Here is a 26753-nt window from a genome sequence, read left to right as displayed (position 1 = left end):
CCATGTTGGTTTATTGGGTTAGGTCTCCGAGAGCCAGTGGCCACCTAGACTTGCACATATGCAGTGTACACAAGCAGAAAAGAAACAAGCAAAAGGTCATGTGTAGCACCAGATCTGGAGCAGATCTGTCTATTCAAATAGACCATCAGCGCACCTCAAACTGAGCCAACACCTCCCTCAGTACACTGAGGAACTTTAAAAATGTAATCTCTGTTTTGCCTGTGGAATCCATGTGGTTTGTATTAATATTGCAGTAGAACTCCTTAGTACAGCAGTTAATTTTTTTTCCATGTGTATTAGCCATTCCTCATTAAAAGCATGACTTCTGCTTGAGCCAGAGCCTGCATCTTAGAAATATCCAGTCTCTTCTCCTAAGTATCAAAAAATTACAGAAAACTCCACTCAACCAAATCATGTTTTATATGGGAATAAGTTTTGTTCATAAGGCTCTTTTTCCAACCTTCAAATATCATTCTTTAAGTCTAGCTACATCACTACTCAAATATTAAAAAAAAAGACTGTGATCATAAATCTTTCTCATCTAGATGAGAGTAGCAGGCTTCATCTTACTTAAGTGTCTAACGGACAGTTATCTAAATCCAAGTTAGCTTTCTGTGCTCTCTTCTGCATCAATAGAAAAGATCTTTTTGGGGAAGACTCATCTGTTATCTCCAGACAGCATTAACTCTCTGAACATGCCAACTGCAAATCTTTTACTAAAAGCAAGGCCGTTAGACCACCGTAAGCTGAAACAGCTAATTATTAGACACCTTAAGCAGGGTGGAAGCAATCCTGCCCTTGATTACAATGTTCAGGACACTCAATGATTTCACTGGATTAACTTATTTCAGCTCCTTCAGTCTCCCAATAAAAAAGTCCCCCGTCCCCCCCAAAATATTATTATTTTAGCTCTTCCCTGAAGGATTCTTCTGGTTTTATATCTCAAAAGCAGACTTGGCTTCTTTGGCTAGAGAAACATGCTGGACACTCCTATATCTATAGCACAATGGATGCTTTGCTCTTGTCTATGGGGCTGTGACGTAGTCAAAATTTTAGCATCTGTTGCTCCAAACTAACCAAAACCAGTGCCAACCAAGCATTCACAAACAGCTGATAATAGCTTAGGTATTAAAAATCAGTACCACTGGTCACGGATACAGTAAATTCCTTAAATCTTATCCAAAAGACTTACCAGATTTCTAAACTAAAAAGCTGTACAAAAGGAGCAGGACCATAGGTTAAGACAAATGTGGTAAAGGGGCCCTACGGTATGAGAAAACTCAGTCTTTTCAGTTGCAGTTGGTTTTAGTATTGTGGCTTCCTGGTTTTCAGCAATTAATCTCAAAAAGGACAGTGCTCTTTCATACCTTACCATTTATGGTTACAGAAAGGTTCGTAATAGGGAAACTAAGGACTTCAGCCACAGCAAAACAAACCCAGAGAAGTACAGGAAAGGAATGAAAAAAAAAAAAAAAAAATCCCTTTCAGCTCTAAGTTCCAGTACTATCCCAAGTCTGACATGTAACAGAAGTTTTTTCATCAGAGAAAGAAGCATTTCATCAAAAACAGTAAGTATATTTCTAAGTAACTGTTTTTGGTTTTTTTTTCTGGGAGCATGCAATAGCTTTGGGTTTTGAGAAGTACAGTGGTTTTAGCAGCAACAATCTTTCTAAATCTGCAGCTGGTAGCTGCCCTGGTAGCCCCTATGCCACAGACAAATTAAGTTGTTCTCTCTTTTGTAACTGGATGCAGCCTGATAATTCTCCATAATTATTAGCAAAGAGAACGGTGATATTTTCACAAATCAGGAGTCTGCAGCCCATACAAGATCACAGTTTTTATTAGTTTTAATGGTAAATACACCTTTACTTTTAGGAGTTTCATGGCTTTGGGCGTTCAGCATTCCTTTAAAGGCTGTGCTTGTCTGCCTCTAAGTTAGAGAGGAACCAGGCACCGGAACTCTTTCAGGCTTCCCCAAAATCTACTCTTAAATTGATTCATTCTGTGCAGCCCTGTACTGCACAGAGTCCAAAAGAAGCACTCTAAAAAGACTTCAGAGCTGCTGAACTCAGCAAGTAATTTTTTTCTTTTTTTTTTCCTATTTTCTTTTTTTTTTTCTTTTTTTAAAGTACCATCAGGTTTAAAAGCTAACAATATTACTCCAAAACAACTGCACAGGTTTTTAAACAAAAAAGCTAACTTCTATAATTTATTCCAGTGTCATATCAGGTAAACAAATCATTAATAAAGCAAAATGATACAGCATATTTCATAAAATAAATGTACTTGTATCATGTTACACAGTCAAAATATTGCTGCTTCAGGTTTCCCAGACACCTGCACGAGTGCCTGGCAGAACCTTCTTACCTGTGCACACACTTCCATGATGGTTCACCATCACCTCATTCTGTAACACACCCAGTGTCTGTGGTCCCAGATGCACAGAATGCTTTTTAAGCAACGGGTTCTTATCTATTTGCAATGAACAGAACTGGTTCCCTGACCCCAGCACCACTGGCAAAGGCAGCCCCATTATGGGGAAGAAATCCATATAAATGCTGGAGTAGGAAATGGAGGGCAGGGGGACGGGAAGTGAGTGCCAACGCAAATGTAGTGTTGACTTCAGGCCTGTTGTCTGGAGTGTAAGTGGTGGGGCAGTAGGTGAGAAAAGGACGAGGGCAGGATTGAAACAGAAAGAAGAATCTAGGCAGTGTTAAAATACTCATGGAAACAGGCAGGCAAATGAGAGCGTGATCAGATTCTCCTCGGAGACAGTAGCAAATATGTAAGCTGTGCAGCTCTGCCACAGCAGCATAACCAATACAGAGCTTGTATTTACAGATCTAAAACTTACGATTGTCTTCTGGTTCCCACACTACTTAGACATTAAACTGGCAACGAATACTATGCTCCTCTTACACACCCAGCCAAGCCAGCAATTTTTATGTTGTCCACACAAGATGTTTTGAGGCTAAAACAAGGTGACTATTAAGTTGGCACTTGACAGGAGAAAGCAAATGGCTATTTTGTATGAAGAGGTAGTAGAAGCCAAAAGGTCCAGGCCTGTTTTAAAAACTCCTCATCACTTTACAGATGCGGATGACTTGCATCACTCTTCTTGCTGAGATCTAGTATTAGCACTTGATGCTCATCTGAAAGGAATACTTAAATGCTCACTGGAAATGCATCATATGGTGTAAGATAAACCAGCCCAAAAAGATTACTAGCTCGCTGTTAATATTTGTTCCAACTTAAATTTGAGAGACTTCAGCACCCTTTCTTCCATGAGTGAGCAAGATGAATCCATCAGTGCTACTGATACTGCCATGCCCAAGTTCAGAGCAGCCAGGAACAGCTTGAGGGAGAGAGATCCCATCCAAACTCGCAGAGGTCACAGCACTGGAAACTCCGAGAGATGGCGGAGGAAAAGGCAGAGACTTCCAGCCGAGTATCAAACATGTCTACTCATCAAAACGGGGGACTGTTCCAAACCTGAGCAGATGGTATCCCTAGGATTACCACCAGCAGCTGTCAATGCGGTGATTATACATTGAAATTGCACAGCTAATGTAGTGTATAATTTAACTAGACTGAAGATTAGGGAGAGGGAAGAATTATGAAAAGATTTGGAGCTTATATTTTCCTAATAATTATGGAGGCACCCCACAATCTTCAGTGCAAAAGATACATTTAGATTTGCTCTTCAATGCCAGACTAAAACCCACATTATACACGTCAACACGTTCCAATTCAAATATGCTCAGAGACTTCCTGGGCCAATCAAGTCCTCTGCAGTGCTTCATTTTTCACAGATTTAATGATTTTGTCAGAGGAAACACTTAATTAGCTCTTTCAACATTCCTCCTAATATACATTGACAGAACAAGGAGACAGAAGAGAAGAATTTTGAATCTGAAAAAAAAAAAACTAACCTTTTAAACACATGGGAAATTCCAAAGAAATATGTTTTTCTACATGCACGCAGCATTTGTCTTGCGAGCCAGAAGATGCAGGATTTTCAGCACAAGAACATAGGAGTATTTATATATGAAAAGAGAAAAACAAACACACACATAGAGTTTCCTTCACTGACTTGGGTTTCCGTTTAAATTACTCTGCCCATGCATAAAACAGCGTTACAGATTTTTATGGTCTTCTAAATTTCAAAGCATTAAAAAAATGCAACAGGAAGCATGTATTTCACTTTTAGGGACCACACTTACAGCTAATCCAGTGCAGCCACACAACAGCAATGTGAGCACTCCTGATTTACGCTCCCTGACGACCCAGCTGGTTATTTTTTATGTTGATAGAAACACTCAGTGAGGTATTTTTAGAGCAATCTGTCTTGTTAACATTCTGTGCATAATTCATACGTCCTTATTCTCTTTGGGGTGGAGCAGACATCTGAACTGAGGGAGCAGAGGCAAACAGGATCTTCTGGCAGCCAACGCTGAGAAGTGGGGTCAGGCAGCCCGGCTGCTATCAGGATGGGGAATAACACTGCATTATGCTGGGAAAACCTCTTGGCCACTTGTCAAAATTTCCAATTTACATATATGAATTCCTTATGTCTCTTAAAGAGGTAGTCTGGCAGTTTAAGATGATTAAGAAGGATGAGCTTACTGGTACTTCCACTGTGTATGTGGCTGACATTCAAGCAGACTGATGGGGCAATTATATTTCTTATTAATTCTTTGGTTAGTAGTCCCGCAGTTTTTGTTTTCCCTGTAACCAGGGGTCTGATTACCCCACTATGTCTCAGTGTAACTGGGATAGCTATGTCAAACATTATGGTTCATCTAAATCTCAAGAGCTCAACAGCACTAGGCCACTAGAAGCTTTCCATAAGTCATGATGTCAGTACCAATCTTTCACTTGTTCATTTTCCCACAGGACTAATTAAAGATTAATCATGGTTTTTGTATGTAAGAATTCCACTTGTCTACCATGACCTTCCCGCTCTGTTTCAAGGAACTACCACTCAGGTACCACACGGGCCTGTGCTTCAGGACCAATGATGTTTTTATTCCATTTTCCCCTCTGATCAAGCTGCACAATAGGTAAAGGAGAGTCAGTTTAATAGCAGCTGGTCTGAAGGTGCTGTGTTGTAGAGTGTTCCAATATTTTAAATATTTTATAATTATTTCTTTTTGAAAATGCTATTTCCACTTTCCCTGCCACAGAACTACAAGAAATGACAGAAGCTTCCAAGGAACAGTCACTACCCACACTCACCCAAGCGTCCTTGCGGGCTGCACGTGTCTCTGTGCAAGGACGCAGGCACAGCATGAGCACACTGACAGCGCTCGATGCCACATGTTCTATTTATAGCCCCACAGACCAAGAAAAAACACAATACAGCCTTAATTAAGGGCATAGCTCCCATTCTGTACTAAACTCAAATGCCAGTAAGCAGGTCAGGTTCATCTTACTACAATTTCCAACTTAAGATGCTTCTTACAATGCCAGTAAATTATACATGATCATCAGAAAAACAATTCCCCTCAAAATGCTGTACACAAAATTCACAGTGGATAATGATGTTTTATTTAAAGTGGAATTAAATATAGAAATGAACAAAATTCAGTATTCCAACAACAGTAACTCCTTTCATTCCTAGAGACACCTCAGAATAGCCTTTCATTTTGATATCATGTACTAGCAACTTCAAAATACATAATTTAAAAAATTCTGTAACTAGCCCCAAGTTATGCTAAACAGCCAAAGCTCTTCTACTGCCCACAGACTTCTGTATTGTTAATAATGCTAACATTCATGTATTGTAGTAGTCTAAAACCAGTAGTATTTCAATGTTCAAGTACTTTTTTCCTTTGATCATTAACCAAAGTAAGGCACTTTTAACCAGTGAAAAGCAGAACTAATACACAAGAAAGCAACATTCCAATTATATTCACATTTTTTTTCTTGAGAGCTGATGGTGTCTTTATCTCATCTTTCACCAATCTCAGTGTTGTCCCTCACCCACAGCTACACCACAGCTCTGCCAGCCCAGGGCAGCTGGAGACCATCTACTCATGGTTCACCTGAAGAGCTTCTTGCTAATTTGGGCTAGTGCTTGTCTTCCACAGTATCTAAATTTTAATTCTTAGATACACTGGAAGTTGTCAGTGCAACAGATACTGGTGACAGGTTGAACTTTCAGGGATTGTTACAGCTCATTTATATATTCATCCTATACATCAGTCATAGCAATTTAATGGTGTATGGCTTCACAGCAATTATTTTCAGATTCTTTTTATCAAAGAATTAGCAAGATAATTTAAAACACTATTTGACAAGGGAGGGAGGTGGAAATGCCAGTCACTGTTGAGCTCAGGTTCGGACTGCTCTGCCTAAGTGCTCCCCAGTATCAAACGAACACCAGCACTTCACCATTTGTACTCGTTCACTAGGGCCAGCAGCAGTACTCACCCAGTGCTTGCAGTGAAACAACAGCAGTTTTAACTGCTGTGTTTTCTAATCCTGTTCAATTTGGTGGCATCATACTACTACAGTCTAGAAAATGCAGCTTTTCTCTGCTATTTGGTTGGACATCAAGTTTTGAGCATCTCTGAAAGAACAACGCCAAACAAGAAACACACACAAGTCAGAACCAGGCATCTCAAGTGTTAAATTATTTCAGCTCCTTTGAAATAAGACAACCACCTCTCAGATTAATCCACAAAAAAAAAGGCATAATGTAAAAAGGATTCTACTATGGGAAGATTCTCCCTTCATGCAGCCTTTACCAATACACACCAATAGCTCTTACTTGAGAGCAGCAGCCACATAAAATAGACTGAATTAGGGCTGAGGACAATCAAGCTAGTAACAGAACTCTCCCAAAAAGTAATCAGGTTTTCCCATCCCCATCACCTAGCTGCCCCTCTCCCAACACTTTTTATAAAGTACTCTATGGTAAATATCAGAAAGTAAAAAAGGATAACAAAACACACAAACTTTTTTTTTCCTAGTTGTTGCAAAAATGGGACAATTCCAGAAACTTGTTACACACTGCAGTACTTGTAGCCAATCCTAGTCATGTTTTCCCTCTCCTTTCTGTATTTTGTTTTATAGCAGAAAGAGATTGTTTAGATTTCACAACTCTAAACCATGTTGGGAAAAAAGCTGGTGACCGCACAGAAGCGAGGGGAGACAAGAGCCCTGTGCCTGGGACTGGGAATGGTCACGTGCTCCATGATGATGTACTTTTTTATTGGGATCACCGTTGTGCCATTCTACACTAAAAGGTAATCAGTCACTTGTTTGTGAATACAAGGATATTTCTTTTTCCTGTCAGCATCAAATGCAATTATTAAAACAGCGACAAAATACATTTCAGTACTGTGTACAATAAATAAACAATATGTTCTTGAAGAGCTCATAGGAATTTAAATCAGAAGGAAAAAAAAAAACAAAAACAAACAAAAAAAAGACCAACAACAGTAAGCCAAGAAGTCATCAGGCATTTACAGGTAAGCACAAGAAAAAGAATTATTATCTTCAAGGCTAGAATAAAAACAGACTAAACCAGAATATTTACGACACAAATATGTAAAATAAAGAACAACCATGCTGGTCAAAGCTTGATAATGGAAAGCTAAGTCTGGCATAAATAAAAAAAAAACAAAATACTTTTCCATGTGCAGGACAGTGTGTTCTTTTTAATAAAACTATAAAAAACTTGAGCAACAGAAGTCATGGTACAATTGTTCAGTCAAGAATCTGTATCTTACCTCCAAATCATGAGAAACTAGCACCTGCAACAGCCCAGCCTACCACAGCAATTGTTGCAGAATACAAGAAATGCTGAAGAGCTTACTATTATCCACACATTTTTATTTAATTTTGCAAGTTCTGCCTCCACACACAAAAACAATTTGCAAAAACCCAAAGTCACAAGACAAAGAACGCAGCTGAGTTTTTCACGCTTGATAATTATGATGGAGAAAGCAAGTACATCCACCTCACTGGTCTTGCTAAGAGCACCTTCCAGCTCAAAAATGTTCAAAAAACATTACCTTTAAAATAGAGTAATACACACTTGTTTTATGTAATTTCCAGCCTCCTGATTAGATTACAAAATATACTTGCATGTAAAAAGATTAGTCTCTTAAAAACTGGAGTGAGACTATTTCTTTACTTCTTTGCCAAAGCACTCACTGCTCACTGCTGTGAGCAAAACCTTACTGTGCTACCGCTTAATGAGAGAGATTTTTGAGAAAAAGAGAGATAAGTAAAAACAAACAAACAAAAAAAAATAACTTCTGCCACACAAAATCCTGCTACTTAGTCATGGAAACAGTCCATGTAAAGAAGAGAGGGAGGAAAAACATGGAACTAATCTGAGTTCTGAGAATTATTGAATGAAATTAATAAAGATATTTCTGAGAGATCAAAAGCTCCACCATGCTCAGCCAGATTTCAAATAAGGTCAAGCTTTACCAGTGTACTGCACTTCCAAGTACTTACTACTGACCATTAAAATCCAAGCAATTTTTCTTTCTCAAACAACACCTGAAGCTGAGTATGGATGGAGTTAAAAAAAATCTAACTTCAAACCACAGAATGCGTAATGAGACAACAAAAAGATGCCTTCCTGCACGGCTTTCCTAGCACAGCCCTTCGCCAGGCACAGTCGTCAGTCTGGGGTGGGCAAAGGGGGCTGCACACAGATGCACCTCCAACATGCAACGTGTAACAGATGTTGCTAACACATTTAAAAGCAATACCTTTTGGTTTGTTTTTGTAGTGTTTGGACAACAGAAACCGTGTGCAAGGTACTCAAAGCCAGCATCAGGGACAAAGTTCTCTGCCCAAACAGCGAAGGCTCAGAGGATGAGGATATCTTTCCTTACCCCTGCCTTCAGGTGTGGGTCAATCTGACAGCCTCAGGACAAGAGGTTATGCTGTATCAGACCGAAGATACACTGGACAGAAATCCTAAGGTACCTGCAACAGACTGAATAATTGCTCTCTGCTGCTAATACCTTTGAGGAGAAGGGGTGACTGTTTTTAAACCAAGCAGCAAAGTAAGAGTAGTTGTGTGTGTTAATGTCTATGCTCAGACCAAGGCATTTTAAAATACTGCAGAAATTATACAGTTTTGGATTGTTTTAAACATTACATCAAATATTAATACTTATTAAGCAATTACAACTAAACATGAACATTTATGAACACTTAAAAATATGTACGTCTCCAACTTAAAGACCAATGGTAAGAAATAGTTTATAAGCTGTGGTTTGCTCAGTTGCTTGCTGAATTATCACAAGAGAGACCTGAAGTTAAAAACTGTCCTAAATAAGAGCAAAAATCCCAATTTTACTTCCATTTTAAGTGTGTGATATGAAGCAGGGAATAACGAAAGCAAAGACAGAGGAGACAAAGGTACTTGTTAGGAATATGATGCGCTTTTTAGACGGAAAGGAGAAAAAAAAAATCTAATTTGGGAAGATAATTGCTCAGAAAAAAACTCATTTGTCTTTGGTTGGGTCTGTAACTGTTTCTGGCCAGCATAGCAGCAGAAACCTGGACTCATGGTGAAGGCAGTGGCACTGTAGGAAGCATCTGTGTAACGCAGAAACACTGGGTACTGCAGTAGAGGTCCCTTGGTCTGCTGTTTTAGGATTTCTTCCCCACAGGAAGACTGCAGACCATGGCTGGTACAGAAACGAGAGTGCACAGTACTCATGTGGCTTTAGAGGTGTGGGAAAGATTGAGGAAGGGGAAAAAAATAGGGTGTTATCCTTTTGTTTCTGCCAGTGCTTCTGCTTGGGAATCAGCAGAGCTCAACACTTTTAGGTTTAATCCCTCACATTCAGAAGTGAGCCTACAGTGTTGCTGTCCTGAGGAAGATCAGGTTCAGTTCCAAGACCCAAGTATTTCAGAGGCCTTATTCCAGCTCAACACACTAAAGGGACATACGCCCAAGACTGAAGCACTTTCAGAATCCACACCAAACATGCTCAGACTAAAAGTGCTCATTTTAAAGAAATTACACAGATTAGAGCTTCACACCAGGCAAACCTGATAGCATAGAACATCTAAGCTAAAGAGAATTTTGCTAGCTAATGCCTATTTTTGTAGTGACTATCTCGGGGGAAAGTACATACAATCAAGCGGCAAAGCAGACATTACCCACTGTAGATTGAAACATGAGTCTAGTTCACTGGAAGAGGAGGCAAATTGTTGATTTACTACCTACTGTTTGCTCTACTGCAACTACAAGCCTTCGGGTCAGGAACCATCCCCTTTCTGCTTTGGCTAGTTTCCAGCTTAAGACATCTAAGCATTATTAAGTATGGAAAATAATATTGCATCAATAAAGAAACTGTTATGAACAACAAAACGAGTGCTTCACAGTCTAATAGTATTTCCACTGACGACCAAACAGCTTTACATTATTAGTACAGGTCAAAATAAGTTCTGTCTTAGAAGGACAAGTAGGAAGCCTCCAAGACCCACGCTTTCCTCTTATCCGTCTATGCCTTACAGCCAGAGGTGCACAGTGAAGCAACTTTGTTTCCCTGCACGCTGACAAGCCAGTTGTGAATTTCTGCACAACTAACACATTTTTGCTGTGGTGGTTCCTAGAAGCTCCATTAGAAACCTGAGCTTGGCACTCTAATAATAAAGTGACATTCCCAAAAATTGCAGTTTTATTTCAAGCACATATGTATTGTTGGTTTCCAACAACATTACTCCAACCTGTGAATCCATAGACAGGGGGCACAGACACACCGACAGAAACAGGGAAGCACAGCAAATGCATTACAAACATAAGGGAAGCAAGATAGCTCCAGGGATGCTAGCCAAACCACAGAAGATTTTGTCAGTACTAGCATGTTTGTTTTACTCAGTGTGACTTAACTACAAACCCTGCATTAGAGTATCCATTATAATCAATCATCTTTATTTCTTATTCCAGTGCTCATACGTCCCAGTCAAGTTGGAGAACTCTAAAGAAGTTAAAGCACAAATAGAAACAATTGCAAGCAATTTCAGAAAATACCAGACTTTCCCTTGCTACTACGACCCAGGAGGAACACAGACCAATGTCATTTTAAGCAGACTTTATCCTCCGAAAGGCCTCCTCTTTGCTTTCCTTTGGCCTACACTGATGTTTACTGGTGGATGTCTGATTATTGTTCTCGTAAAAATTAGCCAGTATGTCTCCGTTCTTTCTGCTTGGCAGTAGAAAATAAATATCCAGTACAGATTGTTGCAAGATATTAAACTGCCTTTGTTCTGCCTAACTTTACCTGCATTTTGTGACTTCTAATATACCAGATGCCAATCCAAGGGTAGGAATTCCAGAAAATGAATGGCACCCACTCCGGACAGCAATCCATTACATGAGGACAAAATATAAAAACTGGTTCCCAGGAATGCCTCAAAATAACTCATAAGAGCACAGACTGAGTTACAATCTATTGTTTCCTTGGGATTTCTGAGTTACAGTTGCTTTACAGAGCTAGAATTCAAGTTTACTACCAAACTCTTGTTCCACAGTTTAGACAGGGTTCTCATTTTCTATCTGATCGAGAGCAGTTGGTGCCAGAACCATATACATCATTACTGGCAGACACATCCTTTATATACTTCATGACCGACAGCGTACGTATTCATGGCATGCTCTTCTTGTCTGTCTTGTTTTGTTACAGTCCAAAGAGATATTTGTTATCATGGATATCTGCTTTTGGGAAAGGGGAGGGGGAAAACGACCCCACACCAGAATATACACAAAAATTACAAAGCCTGCACTCTGAACATCTAACACTAATTGTATATAACGAAATATACCCATCAAGTATATGGTATGGTAAAGAAGCTTCTATTAGAATAAGTTTTTGTATTTAACTCAGACCTTAGCTCTGCTTTACTTTGAAACAAGTGTACTGCTCAAGGAAGGCTACCTGCCTGCCATTTGCATATATTGTAGAGCTGTAAAGAAAAGGAAGTCACGATATGAAGAATATTATATAACAGAAAATATCCATGACATCTTACTAAATATAGTAATCTAACGTAACCACACAAGTTTGCATGCTTAGCACAGAGATATTTCATAAAAGATATGTTTGTTTCTAGTGTCAAAACTCTTAGGAATGCTCTGATGCATGTATAGACATATTTTCTATTATCTGAAAGTAATTATTTCTCTCAGCCAATTTTCAAATTGCTACTGGACACAGGAGGTACATAAGATACTTCCTGCATGCTGTATTTGACTGGCACTTGGGACACACCTAGTACAAGCTTTGTCATCACACAGCTGACGAGCCACTTAGTAGCTATCATTCACAGGAAAATTTCAGGGCTTAGACACAAGTTTAAATTCACGAAATTGTAGTGGGGAAAAAAGTTATTCTCATTAGTGTGGTACAATTCTCTATTGTTTGTTGTAAAGAACAGGAAGGCTGAAATATTAACCCTCCCCACATAATTGAACAGTATCAGAATTTGCTTTTCATTATGATCAGGGAATCAAAATTAGACAAGGAGAGCACAAAACAGCAATTACTAACATCAGCAACACTCGTTCAACATGCAGCCTGGTACCTGTTGCAGCTAATGCACTCTACTGGTACCAAAAGAGGTGAACAAGCTAGCTATAAAATAGACAGAGAGGTTTATTTAACAAGGTCTTTCAAAGCTTTACTCCAAATTTTGCTTTTCAGAAGTTTAAAAAGAGTCTCTAGTTTGCAAACTAGAACTTGCTCACGCTTACTCTACGCTTGGTCCAGCAAATCAGTAGCCCTGCCACCTTGCTCCCCTCTCACCTCGGCAGAGATGAACGAAGGCTGGGTGTTGCTGTCCCTTCTAGCGGTAGTCCCGCTCACTCCCGAGCCAATAACTTGTCTCTGAAGAGCAAAAGCTCTTCATCTTGCTCAGCTCAGAACTCAGCACGAAGCATGAAGACCAAAAGCTCTTGCTTCCAACTCCTACCTTGGCTTCCCAAGACCACCCCCCTAAGGCCACATGCTCCTCACCGCCCGGCTCATAGTTATAGTAGACGAACATTTATTCAGAGCGTAAGCTGTCTCCAGATTTACCTCTACCAAAAAGAAAGCAAGTCGACTACAACACGAAAGCAGTTATTTCCCTCCAACATGTACACTTGCAAGTGCATGAAGAAAAACTTTACTCAAATTTTGTCCTTAAATAAAGTAACATTTCCTATTTGGGCAGGAGATATTCCAAGTGAAAACAGCCGGTACAGGAAAAAAAAAAAAAAAAACCCCCACAAAAATTAAGAAACTCTATTGTTTTGGACTCTCACCAAACTCAGCTTCCCTCTTCTGCCCAAATGAAACACTGCATTCAAATGCAAAAAGCCAAACAAACACACAAAATGTATAGGCACCACAGAAGTCTGTTCTTGTTTTTAAATAATGCTTTGCTCATGTATACAGTGCTGGTTATTTTCTACATTTCTGAGAAATTTTAATGTTAGTCATAGATCCTATTTTTCCTTCACACTTTCACCATCTCTTAAAGTTGAAACTAAGTGTTTTAGCAGTATGCCAGTTGCTGAATTACTCTTGAGCTTTTGTAAAGATTTTTCCATTCTTTTTCCATCTGCAAAAGTTGTAATTCATTACAGAGTGAAGTTTTAATAACACTCACTATGCTTTTTACATCAATACACAAGGAAGCTATATAGCCTGTAGGGGTTTTTGGTTGGGCTTTTTTTAATATTATTGGATTATACCATTAAGTCTACAATAAATCTGATAAATAAAATGCTATTTTTCTGAGAACCAGCAAAACACTTCCTATGAGAAGGGCTTTAATATAAACAGTGACCCTTGCAGTGACACGTACACAACTCACTTTCTCAAGGTAGAGTAGATTATCAAGGTACGTATTACAGCATTAAAACTCCTGCCGGGGAAGGGAAGCAGCAGTACAAGCAACTGGGGCTGAAACTCGTACTTGAAACGTGTTTCACTACACACAGCTTTCACCAGTACTGATGCTTAGACCACAGTAATAGTGCTTGGAGTCGACTGGAACATGCAAGGAACATAGGAAGAATGGGCACAGATTTTAGACTCTGATGACTACTTCAGTTGTACAGGCCCTTTATATGTCTGTATGAATAATATTGTTTTGCTGAAACTATTAGAAGTCCTATTTTTCAAGTGCTGGACACAGACTCCTAGGAGTAGTTTTTATTCCTGATGCCAAATAAGGCTTGGACATGGTGATTCTACTGGAAAAGAACAAAAGCTCCAGCACTAGTCTTGAGGGAACTAGCATTTCTCCTAGGGAAGAAAAAAAAAAAAAAAAAAAAAAAAAAAAAAAGAAAAAAAAAATTGCAAAAGTTTTTAACGTGAAGCTTATCCTATAAATAGGAAGCTATTTTTCTGGATGAGGTAGATTCAAACTGCAGTTTTCTTTTTCCCCTAAAGTACTTGTAAACCATAAAAATGCTAAGAATGCACGTAGGTTTTTTTGTTGTTATTATCCAGTTCTCCTGGAGCAAGGCTTCTTTTACTGTACAGCTGTAAGACTTAAGAGTCAGCCTCGATGGATTAAGTTATACTGGGGAGTTAAAACATAATTTTTTTTTTCTCCTTGTTGACCCCAATGCTCCACACACTCAAGAGCATTAACAGGAAGGAAAAAGATAGCAAAGATGAGGTAGAGATGGCTATACTCAACTTCCACGTAAAATAGTCAGTGAAATACAGATTAAAGAGAGTGTCTATTTATTATTATGATCCGCTAGAAGAAAGAGCAATTTCAAAAAACTTGTCAAAGTTGAAGGACTGACAAGCTGTTCTTTCAAAGCTTCCTAAAAATATCTATACGGCTATTAAATAAATACAAGTAGTCTCATTACACCCTGCACTTTGTTCCCTAGAAGTGCCATATGACATCTGCACAGAAATTAAGCTGTCATACGGGTAAAAACACTCACAACAGAGCCATAGCCAAACCAGCACAGGTTTGTTCCCTTTACTCTTTCATCACATACCTCTATATATAATAAATCCAAAAAAACTGATGTTACCCTTGCTAAATACGCGTTACTGCAATTGCCTTATCTAGGAAACCCGATGTTTTGAAGATGTACTTTCTACTTCTTACCTCTTACAATTCCAAGCAGATTTTCAGAAAGTCTCAGCATGCTAAACAAGTTATTCTGCATTCAGCACCAAAAGCAAGTAAGGAGAACACCCGAAAATACTAAGTTCGCAAAGAGATATCACAATATTAATATTACAGATGAGAAGCAGGGGAGAGAGTTGTTCGTAAGGCTCCATCCCTTCAGTAAATTGTTTATCCCACATGTGGAACAAGACATGAATGTAGTAAATATAGGGTGTGTAGTCCAATGAAACTCAAAGCCATTCTTATATAAAGTCTTTGAATAGACTTTAAATAATTTCCTTCACATGCGTTCAAGTCTAATGAGACAGTACAATGCATTAAAGTGTCGCCAAAAAAAAGCTCAAAGATAGAGGTTGAGAGAAGAAATCACGTTTGATGCACCTATCAGTTTATACTTTGCTAAAGCACTGCATAATTTTCTGTCTGATGGAACATTCCAAAACATTGGATATGCTTATTTGTAAACAAAGAAAAAAATCTTGACTTAGTTTTGGAGAGTACTCTTGATAACCATGTGACCTCTCAGTCAACAGGGCTGTCAGCCTCAGCAGCCTGAAACCATAGGACCAGACTTTAAGTCTAGTCTGCAGCAACTAATTATCACCTCTTGCCTCATGCAATAGTTGCAATGAGCAAATGTCTCCAATTAATTATTCTTATGCTATGTATATTGACAGAGAAATGATTGTTGGACAGGCCACAAAACTGAATTATGTTCTGCTTTGTGGGGAGGAAATCCCCACAACCATGGCTGAATCTTGCATACCCAGAATAATGTGAAGTCTGTCCCTACTGCAGGCTAAAAAATAAACAGTTACGATGAAACAGATAAACACGAGTAAATAAACTATCTGGCCTGCAGAGAGTTGAGTTTTGGCACAACAGTTTTTGCCCTTACAGCACCTTTTTTTTTTTACAGAATACATTAAACTTATTTCATAGAGGCACTGTTGTGTGAGTAAACGTTTGCTGCCTTTACTTAAATAAAAGGTTTTTTTTCCTGTTATCCTGAAGCCAGTGGCATGAACAAGGGAACGAACATCCTTTTATCTGTTTCTGTCAGTGGCTGGAAAACCAGGGAGTTCTAAGTGCAAAACCCAGATGTCTGGCTAACCAAGGGAGACTTGAACTCCTAAAGGTGTGGGAACTGAGGTGCTTCACCGCTGACACAGAGATCACAGCTACAGCAGATTGAGATCCCACCTTCTCCAGCTCTGAACTTAGCACGTCAAACTTTTTGCCTTGGGCTTGTCATGAAAAAAACAGCTAGCCCTTTAAAGGAATACTTGCATGGTGGTTTGGTTTTGGTTTTTTTTTAAGTCTTCCACAAACACATGTTTATCAGACAGACAGTGACAACAAAAACAAAACCTGTATGAGAAATTCTGCATCAAGGAATTCAGAATGCAGCACTGAGGTAGTTGTATAAAGATGTTCATTAATAGAAGCTTTAAAACAGCTTATAGAAGTTCTAGTCTGCCTTTCCACAGACAAAAATTTGAAAAGTCTCCCCTGTTCCTTTTATAGCTCCTGATGTTCCCCTCTGCAGCCCCTGAAATAGTTCTTCATGCCTCACTAGTGGTTCTTCATGCCTCGCTAGTGGAAAGGAAATAATTCATTGCCTTCTTGACTGCTTTCAGTAAAGCAATGGAATAGCACCAATGAACAGAACTTGTAAAGATGTTAAAATGTGGTACAATCAATCAGATTACCCAAACTTGGATTACATATGTATCATATACTCTTCAGAAGTAGCAAGTCAATGTTCCCCCCAGAGTGGCCACCCTGGGGGGGCACTTGTGCATTTTCTGAATGCATACAGTTCTTTAAGTGTGCCCTACCATCTGTGCTTTAGGCACAGGACCTCTTGGCTTTGGTCTTTGTTGCAATAACGACAGGACCCTCGTGGATGGAGTACTGGCGACCTTTATTGTCCGTCAGCCTCAGTCTTTTATATCTTTTCTAAGTTACACGCGAAATACACGTGCCAAATCATCTAATTCAATTGGTAGTAATATACTGTTCACGTGCCTTAAACTTCATTTGGATTGGTTATAGATTTTTAGTCGTCTTTACTATTTTTGCCTTAGGTATTTACTTATCTTGTTCTAATTGCTGGTTTTTGTTATTGAGCAAGTGGTGTTCAAGGACATAGCTCAAATTCTTCAGTATCAGACAGCTGCGCCGCACTCTCTGTTCCCACAGGTCTTAATGTAGCTATGTGTGTTAAAAGATTGGGTATGCCATTGGAGATGAGGAAAGCAAAGTGAAATTTTGGCTCAGATGTGAGCCACATACGTAAGCTGCTCAATACTGTGGCTCAGCCTGCAGCATTCTGAGCATCGTCTCTGGAAAAGCCATCCCTTTTACAACACAGTGATGAGAAATAACAGTGTCAACCGTGCTGTGCCTGCTGATCTCAGCAGAAGCATCAAGTATTGAATCGACTCACAGCCGACTCATTGACTCAGTGGCAGCTTCAGGCCAGAGCTGCTGAGTGACACCTCATTTTTACCATAGGTCAAGGAGCCCCTGAACACAGATGATCAAATTCCAGTCTTTGTCACATCTACGTCCCAGAAGTCACATACTAAATTGGGTTCAGAAAAAGCACAAAGCTATTTGGGTTTTTTAATAGCTAAAACATCAGTTGCTTTTCCAGAGTATTTAAATATGCATTATATAACTAGCAACAGAGACACTTGCAAATAGAAGGGAGATTACAGAGAGATACTGATTACACTGAACTGGTAGGGCAGACCAAAGCTGAGAACAGGATTTAAGGCAAGGGAGTCAAGAAACTGTTGCAATAATATCACACTATTAGTCTCATTTATAAGGCTTAATGTAAGAGGATAAAAACAGATGCTTCACCAGTAGATATTACTACAGTATAAATTAACTAATGTAAAAAGAGTTAGCAACACGTATGAGTTATGGACTGTGTTGAAAAAGCCAAAACATTATCAATTTGTTTCAGAATGACAGTTGTCAAGTTTGCTTAAAAGCTATTAAAAATCCTAAATATTTCAGTTAGCACTAAATAACAGCTAAAATGCATTTAATGTCAGCAAACATACAACACCTGCATCACAAAACTCCTTTGTTTTGTTAAGCTTTTTCCCAAACATTCTCTACACAACTCTGTACCTAAGAGTCAGCTCCCTTCAAACGCATCGAAATATTTTGCCTGGACTAAAGAGCACATGAGCACTGTAGAGGTTCTGGAAATCTTCCAGAGAAGTGCAAGAACCATAGTCCTGGCCATAAAGGTCATGGAACACTTTCACCAACACAATCCAGTCTCAGAGATGTGCTCTTTCATGGATGGAGGAAAAAAAAAAAAAATAAATAAAATAAAATCTGTCAAAATGAACAAGCCTAAAGTGCCAGTAAGAGACAGAAGAGCCTTTTAAAAAGACAACAAAAAACCCTACCCAACCTAAAAAAGCCCCGTACTGTTGGTATTTGTAGGCGAGTAGGGAATGGACATTTTAGGAGAGTTTGAAGCAAGTTGGGTTTTTGTGGTGGTAGTTGTTTTGTTTTTAAAGGGGAAAACAAATTAGAAGGGACCTTTCAAGCAAAAAGTGAGTCATAAAAATATGTATCTCTTAATACAATGACTGTCACATAACAGCCATTTCCAGGCACACATTGTGAAAGAAATCGGAGGCCACTAGGACGACTGACGCAGTCACAGCCTGCTCCTTGAGCGAGCCCCAGCTGACGGGAGGCTGTAGGCTGGGTACACTACGCAAAAGGATGCAAATTCCAGACTGCACTATGTAAACATGTGGTTGTCAGCATGGGACACGTAATAACTGAAGCTCTCACTGTCACCAGCCACTTGAAAAAATTCCTAATAAATGAGGTCTCCTGTAGTGTCACAGCCTCTTTAAAAGTTCAATGAATGGATCAATACAGGAAGTCTGGTGCCCAGCTGGTTCTTCACTGGAAGGCAGAATTTTTTAAAAGTTATTAATAAAAACCTACAGTAGCTGTTTTGGAACAAGATTAACAACATGTTTGTTTCATTACTTTATATTCTGAAAATCAGCACTGTTTAGGCTCCTGTTTGTACAGAATTTATTTACATGGAAATACAGCAAATCACCCCTTCAGCTGACATTTAAAGTCTCTCAGGTGGTGTTGAGAGCAAGTATTTTATACTGCTTTAAAATACCAAGAGTCTACATGAATGCAGTATAAAAAAGGAATTAAATTTAAAGGCTCAAACTGATGATACTTAAATCATAGCAGTGTACAGGAATATAATTATGCCTATTAAGATTTGAAAAATTATTTCTCAGAGGATAAAAATGAATTCAAAACAAGAAGAACCAACAGATAAAGTGTAATTTTGTTGCCCTCATCCTTTCAGCCTAATTCCATATCAAAAGTACACACTGGCACATGATTGCAGTAGTGAGAAATATTAATTGAAAAAATTCAGAATTTATCTGATTGCCAAAAATGAAGGTACAAATCATAGTTGTAAGAATTAATATATGCTTTTCATAGAATCATAGAATCACATGGTTGGATGGGACCTATAAGATCATCTAGTCCAACCGTCTTCCCACTACCATTGCTGCCACAGCTACTAAACCATATCCTGTAGCTTCTCATCAAGCCGCCTCTTGAACACTGCCAGGGACGGCGACTCCACCACCTCCCTGGGCAGGCCGTTCCAGTGCCTTACCACTCTTTGAGAGAAAAAGTTTTTCCTCACGTCCAATCTAAACCTCCTCTGGTACAACTTGTGGCCATTTCCTCGGGTCCTGCTTGTTGCCTGGAAGAAGAGGCCAAACCCCTGTTCATCACAACCTGCCTTCAGGAAGCTATAGAGTGCAATGAGGTCTCCCCTGAGCCTCCTCTTCTCCAGACTGAACAATCCCAACTCTCTCAGCCGCTCCTCATAAGACTTGTGCTCCAGACCCCTCACCAGCTTTGTTGCCCTTCTCTGGACACGTTCCAGGGCTTCAATGTCTTTCTTGTAGTGAGGGGCCCAAAACTGAACACAATACTCAAGGTGCGGCCTCACCAGTGCCGAATACAGGGGGATGATTACCTCCCTGCTCCTGCTGGCCACACTATTTCTAATGCAGGCCAGGATGCCGTTGGTCCTCTTGGCCACCTGGGCACACTGTCGGCTCATGTTCAGCTGAGCATCAACTAACACCCCCAGGTCCCTTTCCTCTTCACAGTCCTCCAGCCACTCAGCTCCGAGCCTATAGCGCTGCATGGGGTTGTTGTGGCCAAAGTGCAGGACCCGACACTTGGCCTTGTTGAACCTCATCCCATTCAGCTCAGCCCAGTGATCCAGCCTATCCAGATCCCTCTGAAGGGCCTCCCTACCCTCAGGCAGATCAACACCGCCACCCAACTTGGTGTCATCTGCAAACTTACTGAGGGTACACTCAATCCCCTCGTCTAGGTCATCAATAAAGATATTGAACAAGATGGGCCCAAGTACCGACCCCTGGGGGACACCACTTGTAACAGGCTGCCAGCTGGACTTGACTCCATTAACCACCACCCGCTGGGCACGGCCCCCTAGCCAATTCTTTATCTTTTTCAGCATTCAAAAGCAAAGTGACTAAAAGACACACAATTTCATGAAACCATTCCCGTGAGTCTCACTGTGGCTGAAAAACAATTCCATACAGACCGGTAGCATTTAGCAGTCTGCATCTCCCTTACAGCTCCTAGTAGCAGGAGATACAAGCAAAATTGGAACCCATCTAAGTTGCTATTGCAAAGCAGTTGTGCTTCCCCCCAGATCCTACCCATGGGGGACTATAACCTAAGACTATCTAGGAGCAAGCTTGCAACAGAATAAGAACAGCTTAAAAACAGAACAAGAGATTTACGTTGCCAGAAGTGGCACAGTTTATGGAAAAAAAAAAACCACCAAAACAAACAAAACCAACCAACCAAACAAACAAACCACACCCAAGCCAACACAAAAAACCCCAAACAAAACCAAACCTCCAAAACCAAACCCAAACTCACCACACACCTTGTGCTCCAAATAATCACTGACGAGCTGGGGACAAGGAAAGGTTAGGAAAAGGATGAAAAATATGACAGTAAAATTATCACAAGTAAAGTAATCAGACAAAAGCACTTTGGAAAGCTAGTTGCAAGAGCACAAACATCATCAACAGAAGGAAAAACAATCCCTAATCACCCGCCTGTAATGCTACCAGTTTTTTTGTATTACGCTGCATATCAACACTTATTCTATGAAGTTGTACAGAGTTGTCATGCTCCTAATCCCAATTTTTGTCAACTTACCTCACCAACTGTAAAAAAAGCAGAGCACCTGCTGCATACACCTAACCATAGCAACGTACCAACAGATTGAGTTGATAGTAGATCTGGGTGAGGTATTTAAATGGATTTTTAAAATGGACTTTTAACAGGAATTCCAACCATAAGGTATTTCCCTACTGTGGTTATCAAGTGTTAGGTACAGTACATTCAAAACAAAACCTAATAAAGTAGCACTGCATCTCCTGTTTCCGACATTCCCACTAGGAAAGTTTTGCTAATAAAAGCACAAGTGGGAGGCTTTTTGTTTGTTTTGCTGTGGGGTTTGGCACATTTGATTTTTAACAAAACAAAGATGACTAGCTGGGGAGGGATGTATTGCTTTTTGAGTCGGCAGAGAATGGTGAAGCGGAAATAATTTCTAAATTGGCTCATATCTCAAACAGTCGGGCTTTTTTCCACAACTTGTTCTATTATCTTTCTGTTTAGGAAAGTCAGGCTGGTTGGCCTACATCTTCTCTTTTCCCCATGCCATGTTACAGATACAGTAATTGCGCTTTCCAAATTTCCCCTGTTCTCAGAAATAAATTCTAACAGCCAGAAGATTGCACAGATTTAGCCCTCAATAGTGATTTTCATTAGGTAGTATGAATTCATCATGTCTGACTTACCGAAATACTTTTAGTTGTTGTTCCCATCTGCGCTTCCCTTTCCTTGTAGCAACTAATTGTGTGAAGCAGCAAGTCACATAAACCGTTTTTTGAAGGCCGAAGGAAGAATCAGCCATTACTTCAGCCCTGAGCCACTCAGCACTCATGATCCTTGTCTGTTGTCTTGTTCATTTCCAGTGTATTTTTACATTCTTTTATTGCCATCTATTAAGTCCCTTGCCAGTTGTAATAACTCATTTTACACCTTGGCCTTTTTGCTCTTATCCTAACATGCTTCCACTATTTCATCTATATTAGTTTCTTACAGTGCTTATCTTCCTGTACAATCAGGATCATTGCCTGCCCTTTCTAGCGCTGACCAGCTCTCTTAATATTATCTTCCCAGAAGATTGCATACCAGCTTCCCAAGCCTGCTAAAATCTTTTTTGATGTCCATTATTCTCATACTGTCACTGCTCTCCTTTATGCAGGGCTGTGAACCCTGTCATTTAACAAATGCTGTCACCTAACACTGCCATCCTCCCTCAGACCATCCTAAAATCATGCAGTTCTGAACAAAGAAAAAAGATAAAATCTGGTTTATTAGTAAATTCTTTAACTTTACCTGCATCTAGTATTATCTATTGTACCATAATATTAAATCCACTATCTAACTGACTTCAAAAGAGTTATTTATTATCCTTCATATAGAATCATAGAATGGTTTGGGTTGGAAGGGACCTTTGAATGTCATCGAGCCCAACCTCTCTGCAAGGAGCAGGGACATAGTAAATATATTGACATTTGATGAATGCAAACCAGAAGTATCAAAATAAAGCACATATTTCAAAGAGATCTGCACATACTGCACTCTGACAAAATAAAATTTAAGGACTAAACAACACAAACTGATGTTTATCTATCTTTTTGGTTTCATGATGAGAACAAGAATTAATAACAGCCTTTTCAACTGATACCGCAGGACTACTCTGCTGACTGACTCAAGAGCCTCAAGATCCAGCTAGCTGAGACCTTGAGGCTCTTGACTGAAACTAGCTAAGACTGAAACTTTTGACTTCCTTATCAGTTTCTGTAGTAACAGATGTAATATTTTGTGTTTGAGTACTGTAGAATAGTGTTTTAATATTGCCGGTAGCAATCCTTCAATGTAACAACATATTTACACAGATGACAGTCCACACACATCCACCTCTCCAGTCTCTCTGCACCTCTCATCGTGCAACTGCAAACAGTAAGGAAGAACAACAACATTTTTGGCACAAGTTACAAGTGGCCTGTAAGATACATTTGGTTTAAGTAATATTAATTTGCTTTCCAGTTCCGCTAAAACTATGGACACATTTGAAAAAATAAGGAGAACTAAGGCTGAGTTTCATGACAGATTGGACAGCATAGCCTGTATTTCAATACTACTTTTTAACAATTTTAAAAAGTGAGATTTTTCTTTTCTGTTTATATAGAGCTTTGGCAGACATAAATGAGACTCTTGCCTTCCCTAGGCAGACTGGGACTATCTATTTTTTGTACTTATTTTCTTCTTTCTGCTCCAATTTATCTTTCTCTTTTGCGGGGTTCACTTCTGCACCAATTTCTTGTTCTGTTCTACACGTTTTCTCACTTCAATAACCTCCCTCCTGCACAACTAATTTCATAAAGAAATTCAGGCTATAAATTCCAAAGGAAGGTGTATGCCAGAGAAAAATTGCAATGAGAGAAGTTTGTAATCTCACACGACCATTCTTTAGGGAACTTCATAGAAATCTATCATTTAACACTTGAAAATTATACTAAATCTACTCCAGTTTTGCCTCTGATCTTCTATTCATTTAAAAAAAAAAAAAAAAGACTTAAAGAGATAACAGTCAACAAGTCTGACTTGAAAAATATTACCCCGTTCAAAAGAAAGTTAGAAAAACCCTACTGCACTGAATTCAGGGAACAGGAAATAATAGTTTACATTTTTAATAACTTTTAAACCACATATTACCATTTTAAGAAGAAAAGACCCACCTCACTTCCACGTACTTTTGAATATAGCACTAATGTATCCCAGTGAAACACTCCTCTAACACCTTACTCAAGAGGAAGAGGAGTCAACCATGTGCAGACAAGCAATGCAGCCTCCTGCCGTATAATTAGCATTATTTTCCTTTCATAACTCAGGTCATTTCCCTGTCTCTCTCTCCCTCTAAAAAAGAAAACCAACAACTAGTGTACCCGCTCCACGTATGACGAGACAAATCAACCCAACCAATCAAAATGCACTTTTCACTGAGGCAAACCTTGATGCCCGTCATTAATCATGACTATTTTCACATTAAATCTCAAATTCCATTTCTAATTTTTCTGCATTACTGCTGCATTGAAACACGATATTGCTGTGTGGGTGTAAATTTTTAGTGCAATACATCTTCTGATAGACATTATAGAAAAAGACCATTGAACCAAAGACAATCCTCTGCAATACCATTAGGGCAAAGAGTCAATATGCAACATAAAAAAAACCCAAACAAAACACAGCCCAAACTTTACTTTTCTAAGCAAACAGTTGATATACTGAAAGTTACAATAAGCCTCTTCCTCCATGATACAAGCCATAACATTGCCATTTTCTATTTTTACATCCCATAAAACTCTCAGGTATACTACATTCTACTAGTCCTCTCCTCAACAAGTCAAAGGTACTGGGAGAACAACCTACTGCTTTAATGTTCTGTAACCTGTATTTCTTACACTGTCAGACAACTATCACTCGATCATATGGTGCTCTTGAGAATCAAGAGATCTTGAGAGTCAATTCCTATCTAATCTTGCGAAAGAAGTCAATGAGGGCACTAATGCTCGTTAGGCTGCTGAATCACCCGCAGTTCTGAAACAGTCCTTAAAATGCTTGAGTGTGTCAGCAGGTTGAAAGTTATCCATCTCAAAATACTCTCACTGGCGTACTCTGATGGCTGAGTCACTGTTACAGCTAATTTGACCTAACAGCTTTTCCTGAGGGGACAGACACATCTCTCCCCTCTTCCTACGTGCACAATGTTCCCGCTGATCCAGACACTGGTGCTCACCTTGGCATTGGGATCTGGCTCACAGAAAAGCAGCATTTTCCTGATGAGGTTAGTTTTAGGCCAATCTAGCACTTAATTTAATGGAATGGTGTCGTAGCATTCAGCAGACTCAACATAAGTGAAAGGTTAGCTTTCAGCATGGACTTTAGACACCTACTGTTACTATTTTCCACAGAAGTCCAGGGATTTCTGCATTCTCACAGAATCTCACCTCTCACTCTAAGGCAGGTTAATTAGGGAATTAGGACCTGCTGATCTCCCCTTCCCAGTATGCACATATTGCCAAAAACTCAATTAGTTTAAATTAGCAGAAGACATTATTTATTATCAATCACATACATGACTAGGAAAAGGCAATCAATCAAGTCTGCGCAAGACTAGAGCAAAGATTTCATTCAGACATTAGTCAGCTTGCTTCACCAAATGCTGCACCCAAACAGAACGTTATCTGTTAGATAAACACACTATGCTTTACAAAGCCCAGGCATAAAGAGGCAGCCGTTAGCCATCATTTCTCAAATCAGCTCTTGTTGGCTGGCATCTAGCACAATTTACTTAATTCATTCTGAAAAGCAGTATGTAATAAGCCATCCTGACATGTATTTATTGGGTGCTTTTCACAGCACAAGATCTGTTAAATTGTATCCTACGCACCAAACTGTTCATCATCACTATTTTCCGACTGCAAACTTGAAAGTCCTTCGGCTCTAAAAACTTTCAGTCTGTACAATATATATTAAGTGTACATTGCAATATAGTCTTATTGTAAGAGAAGGTAAACCTTTGTAGAAAAAAGCCAGCTTTTTTTAAAACAGCCATTTGGAAATGGGGATTTTTAAAAATTATTGTGAATATAAATAATTGCATATAGCGACAAATAAAGAACAAAGTGTGTTAAGAGGTGGATTGGAATAATTTCTTTGACTTGTGTAACTTGCAGTGTTTGCTATTTGCATAATAGGAAAACAACAGCATTTTTATATAGAACACTGCATCCTCCTTTCTGCACTTGCTGGACAGTGGAGGAATGGCAATGAGCTTCCATCAACAAGCACAGCACCATCCTGCCCAAAAGTCAGGTGTGGAACAAGAGTTCTTCCACGTGAATCATTCTGGGATTCAGTCAGAGATGCATCAAGTACTAGCTACTGGTAAAAATAAAGAAAATTGTTTCCTGTGAAGAGGCAGATCCTCAATACCTTCAGCTGTAGCAAAATGTCCTGGTCAACAGTTGGCATATTGAGGAAGAGATATACTTCTCTTCCATCTCCCGTGAGCGTGCTACAGTAAAGCCGGACAACAGGCACACCAATGCAATACCTCCCAAGCACCGCAGCTGCCAGGTGGTGAGAAAAGCAGAGCCTTTTAACAACACGCAGCGCTCAGAGCACCTTAGCCAGTAACACTGTCTTCCCAACCCCTCCCAGCAGGCATGACTACGCAAGAAGCAGACAGGTTTTCACTACAATCTTCGAAGATACTAGGGTGTTTACAATAGACCTGCATTTACGACATTTTATTTTGGATGAGCGGGAATAGTACACTCTAAAAGTTTATTTCCAAGTTTAACTAATTTGATGAAATGTCATTAACTTTTTGTTCCTTTATT

General features: G+C 39.4%; 2 protein-coding genes across 3 annotated transcripts in view; one reads left to right on the top strand and one right to left on the bottom strand.

The window, feature by feature from the left end:
- The window catches only part of KCNIP1 (potassium voltage-gated channel interacting protein 1), a 395949-nt gene that overhangs the window by 352189 nt on the left and 17007 nt on the right, over positions 1–26753 (bottom strand). The window lies entirely within an intron of this gene.
- On the top strand, positions 1432–14161 carry KCNMB1 (potassium calcium-activated channel subfamily M regulatory beta subunit 1). Of its 2 annotated transcripts, none has more exons than XM_086758942.1 (4): positions 1432–1568; positions 7081–7253; positions 8756–8951; positions 10934–14161. In XM_086758942.1, the coding sequence occupies exons 2-4, from the start codon at positions 7117–7119 to the stop codon at positions 11201–11203; spliced, it is 603 nt and encodes a 200-aa protein (XP_086615068.1). In that variant the 5' UTR covers positions 1432–1568; positions 7081–7116; the 3' UTR covers positions 11204–14161. The 2 variants fall into 2 exon arrangements, with proteins under 2 accessions (XP_086615068.1, XP_086615069.1); XM_086758943.1 differs by having other exon boundaries at positions 1448–1568; positions 7084–7253.

The sequence above is a fragment of the Chlamydotis macqueenii genome, chromosome 14, assembly GCF_036417535.1.
Source record: "Chlamydotis macqueenii isolate bChlMac1 chromosome 14, bChlMac1.mat, whole genome shotgun sequence".
NCBI classification, from domain to species: Eukaryota; Metazoa; Chordata; class Aves; order Otidiformes; family Otididae; genus Chlamydotis; species Chlamydotis macqueenii.
This window is presented reverse-complemented; position numbering and strand designations above follow the sequence as displayed.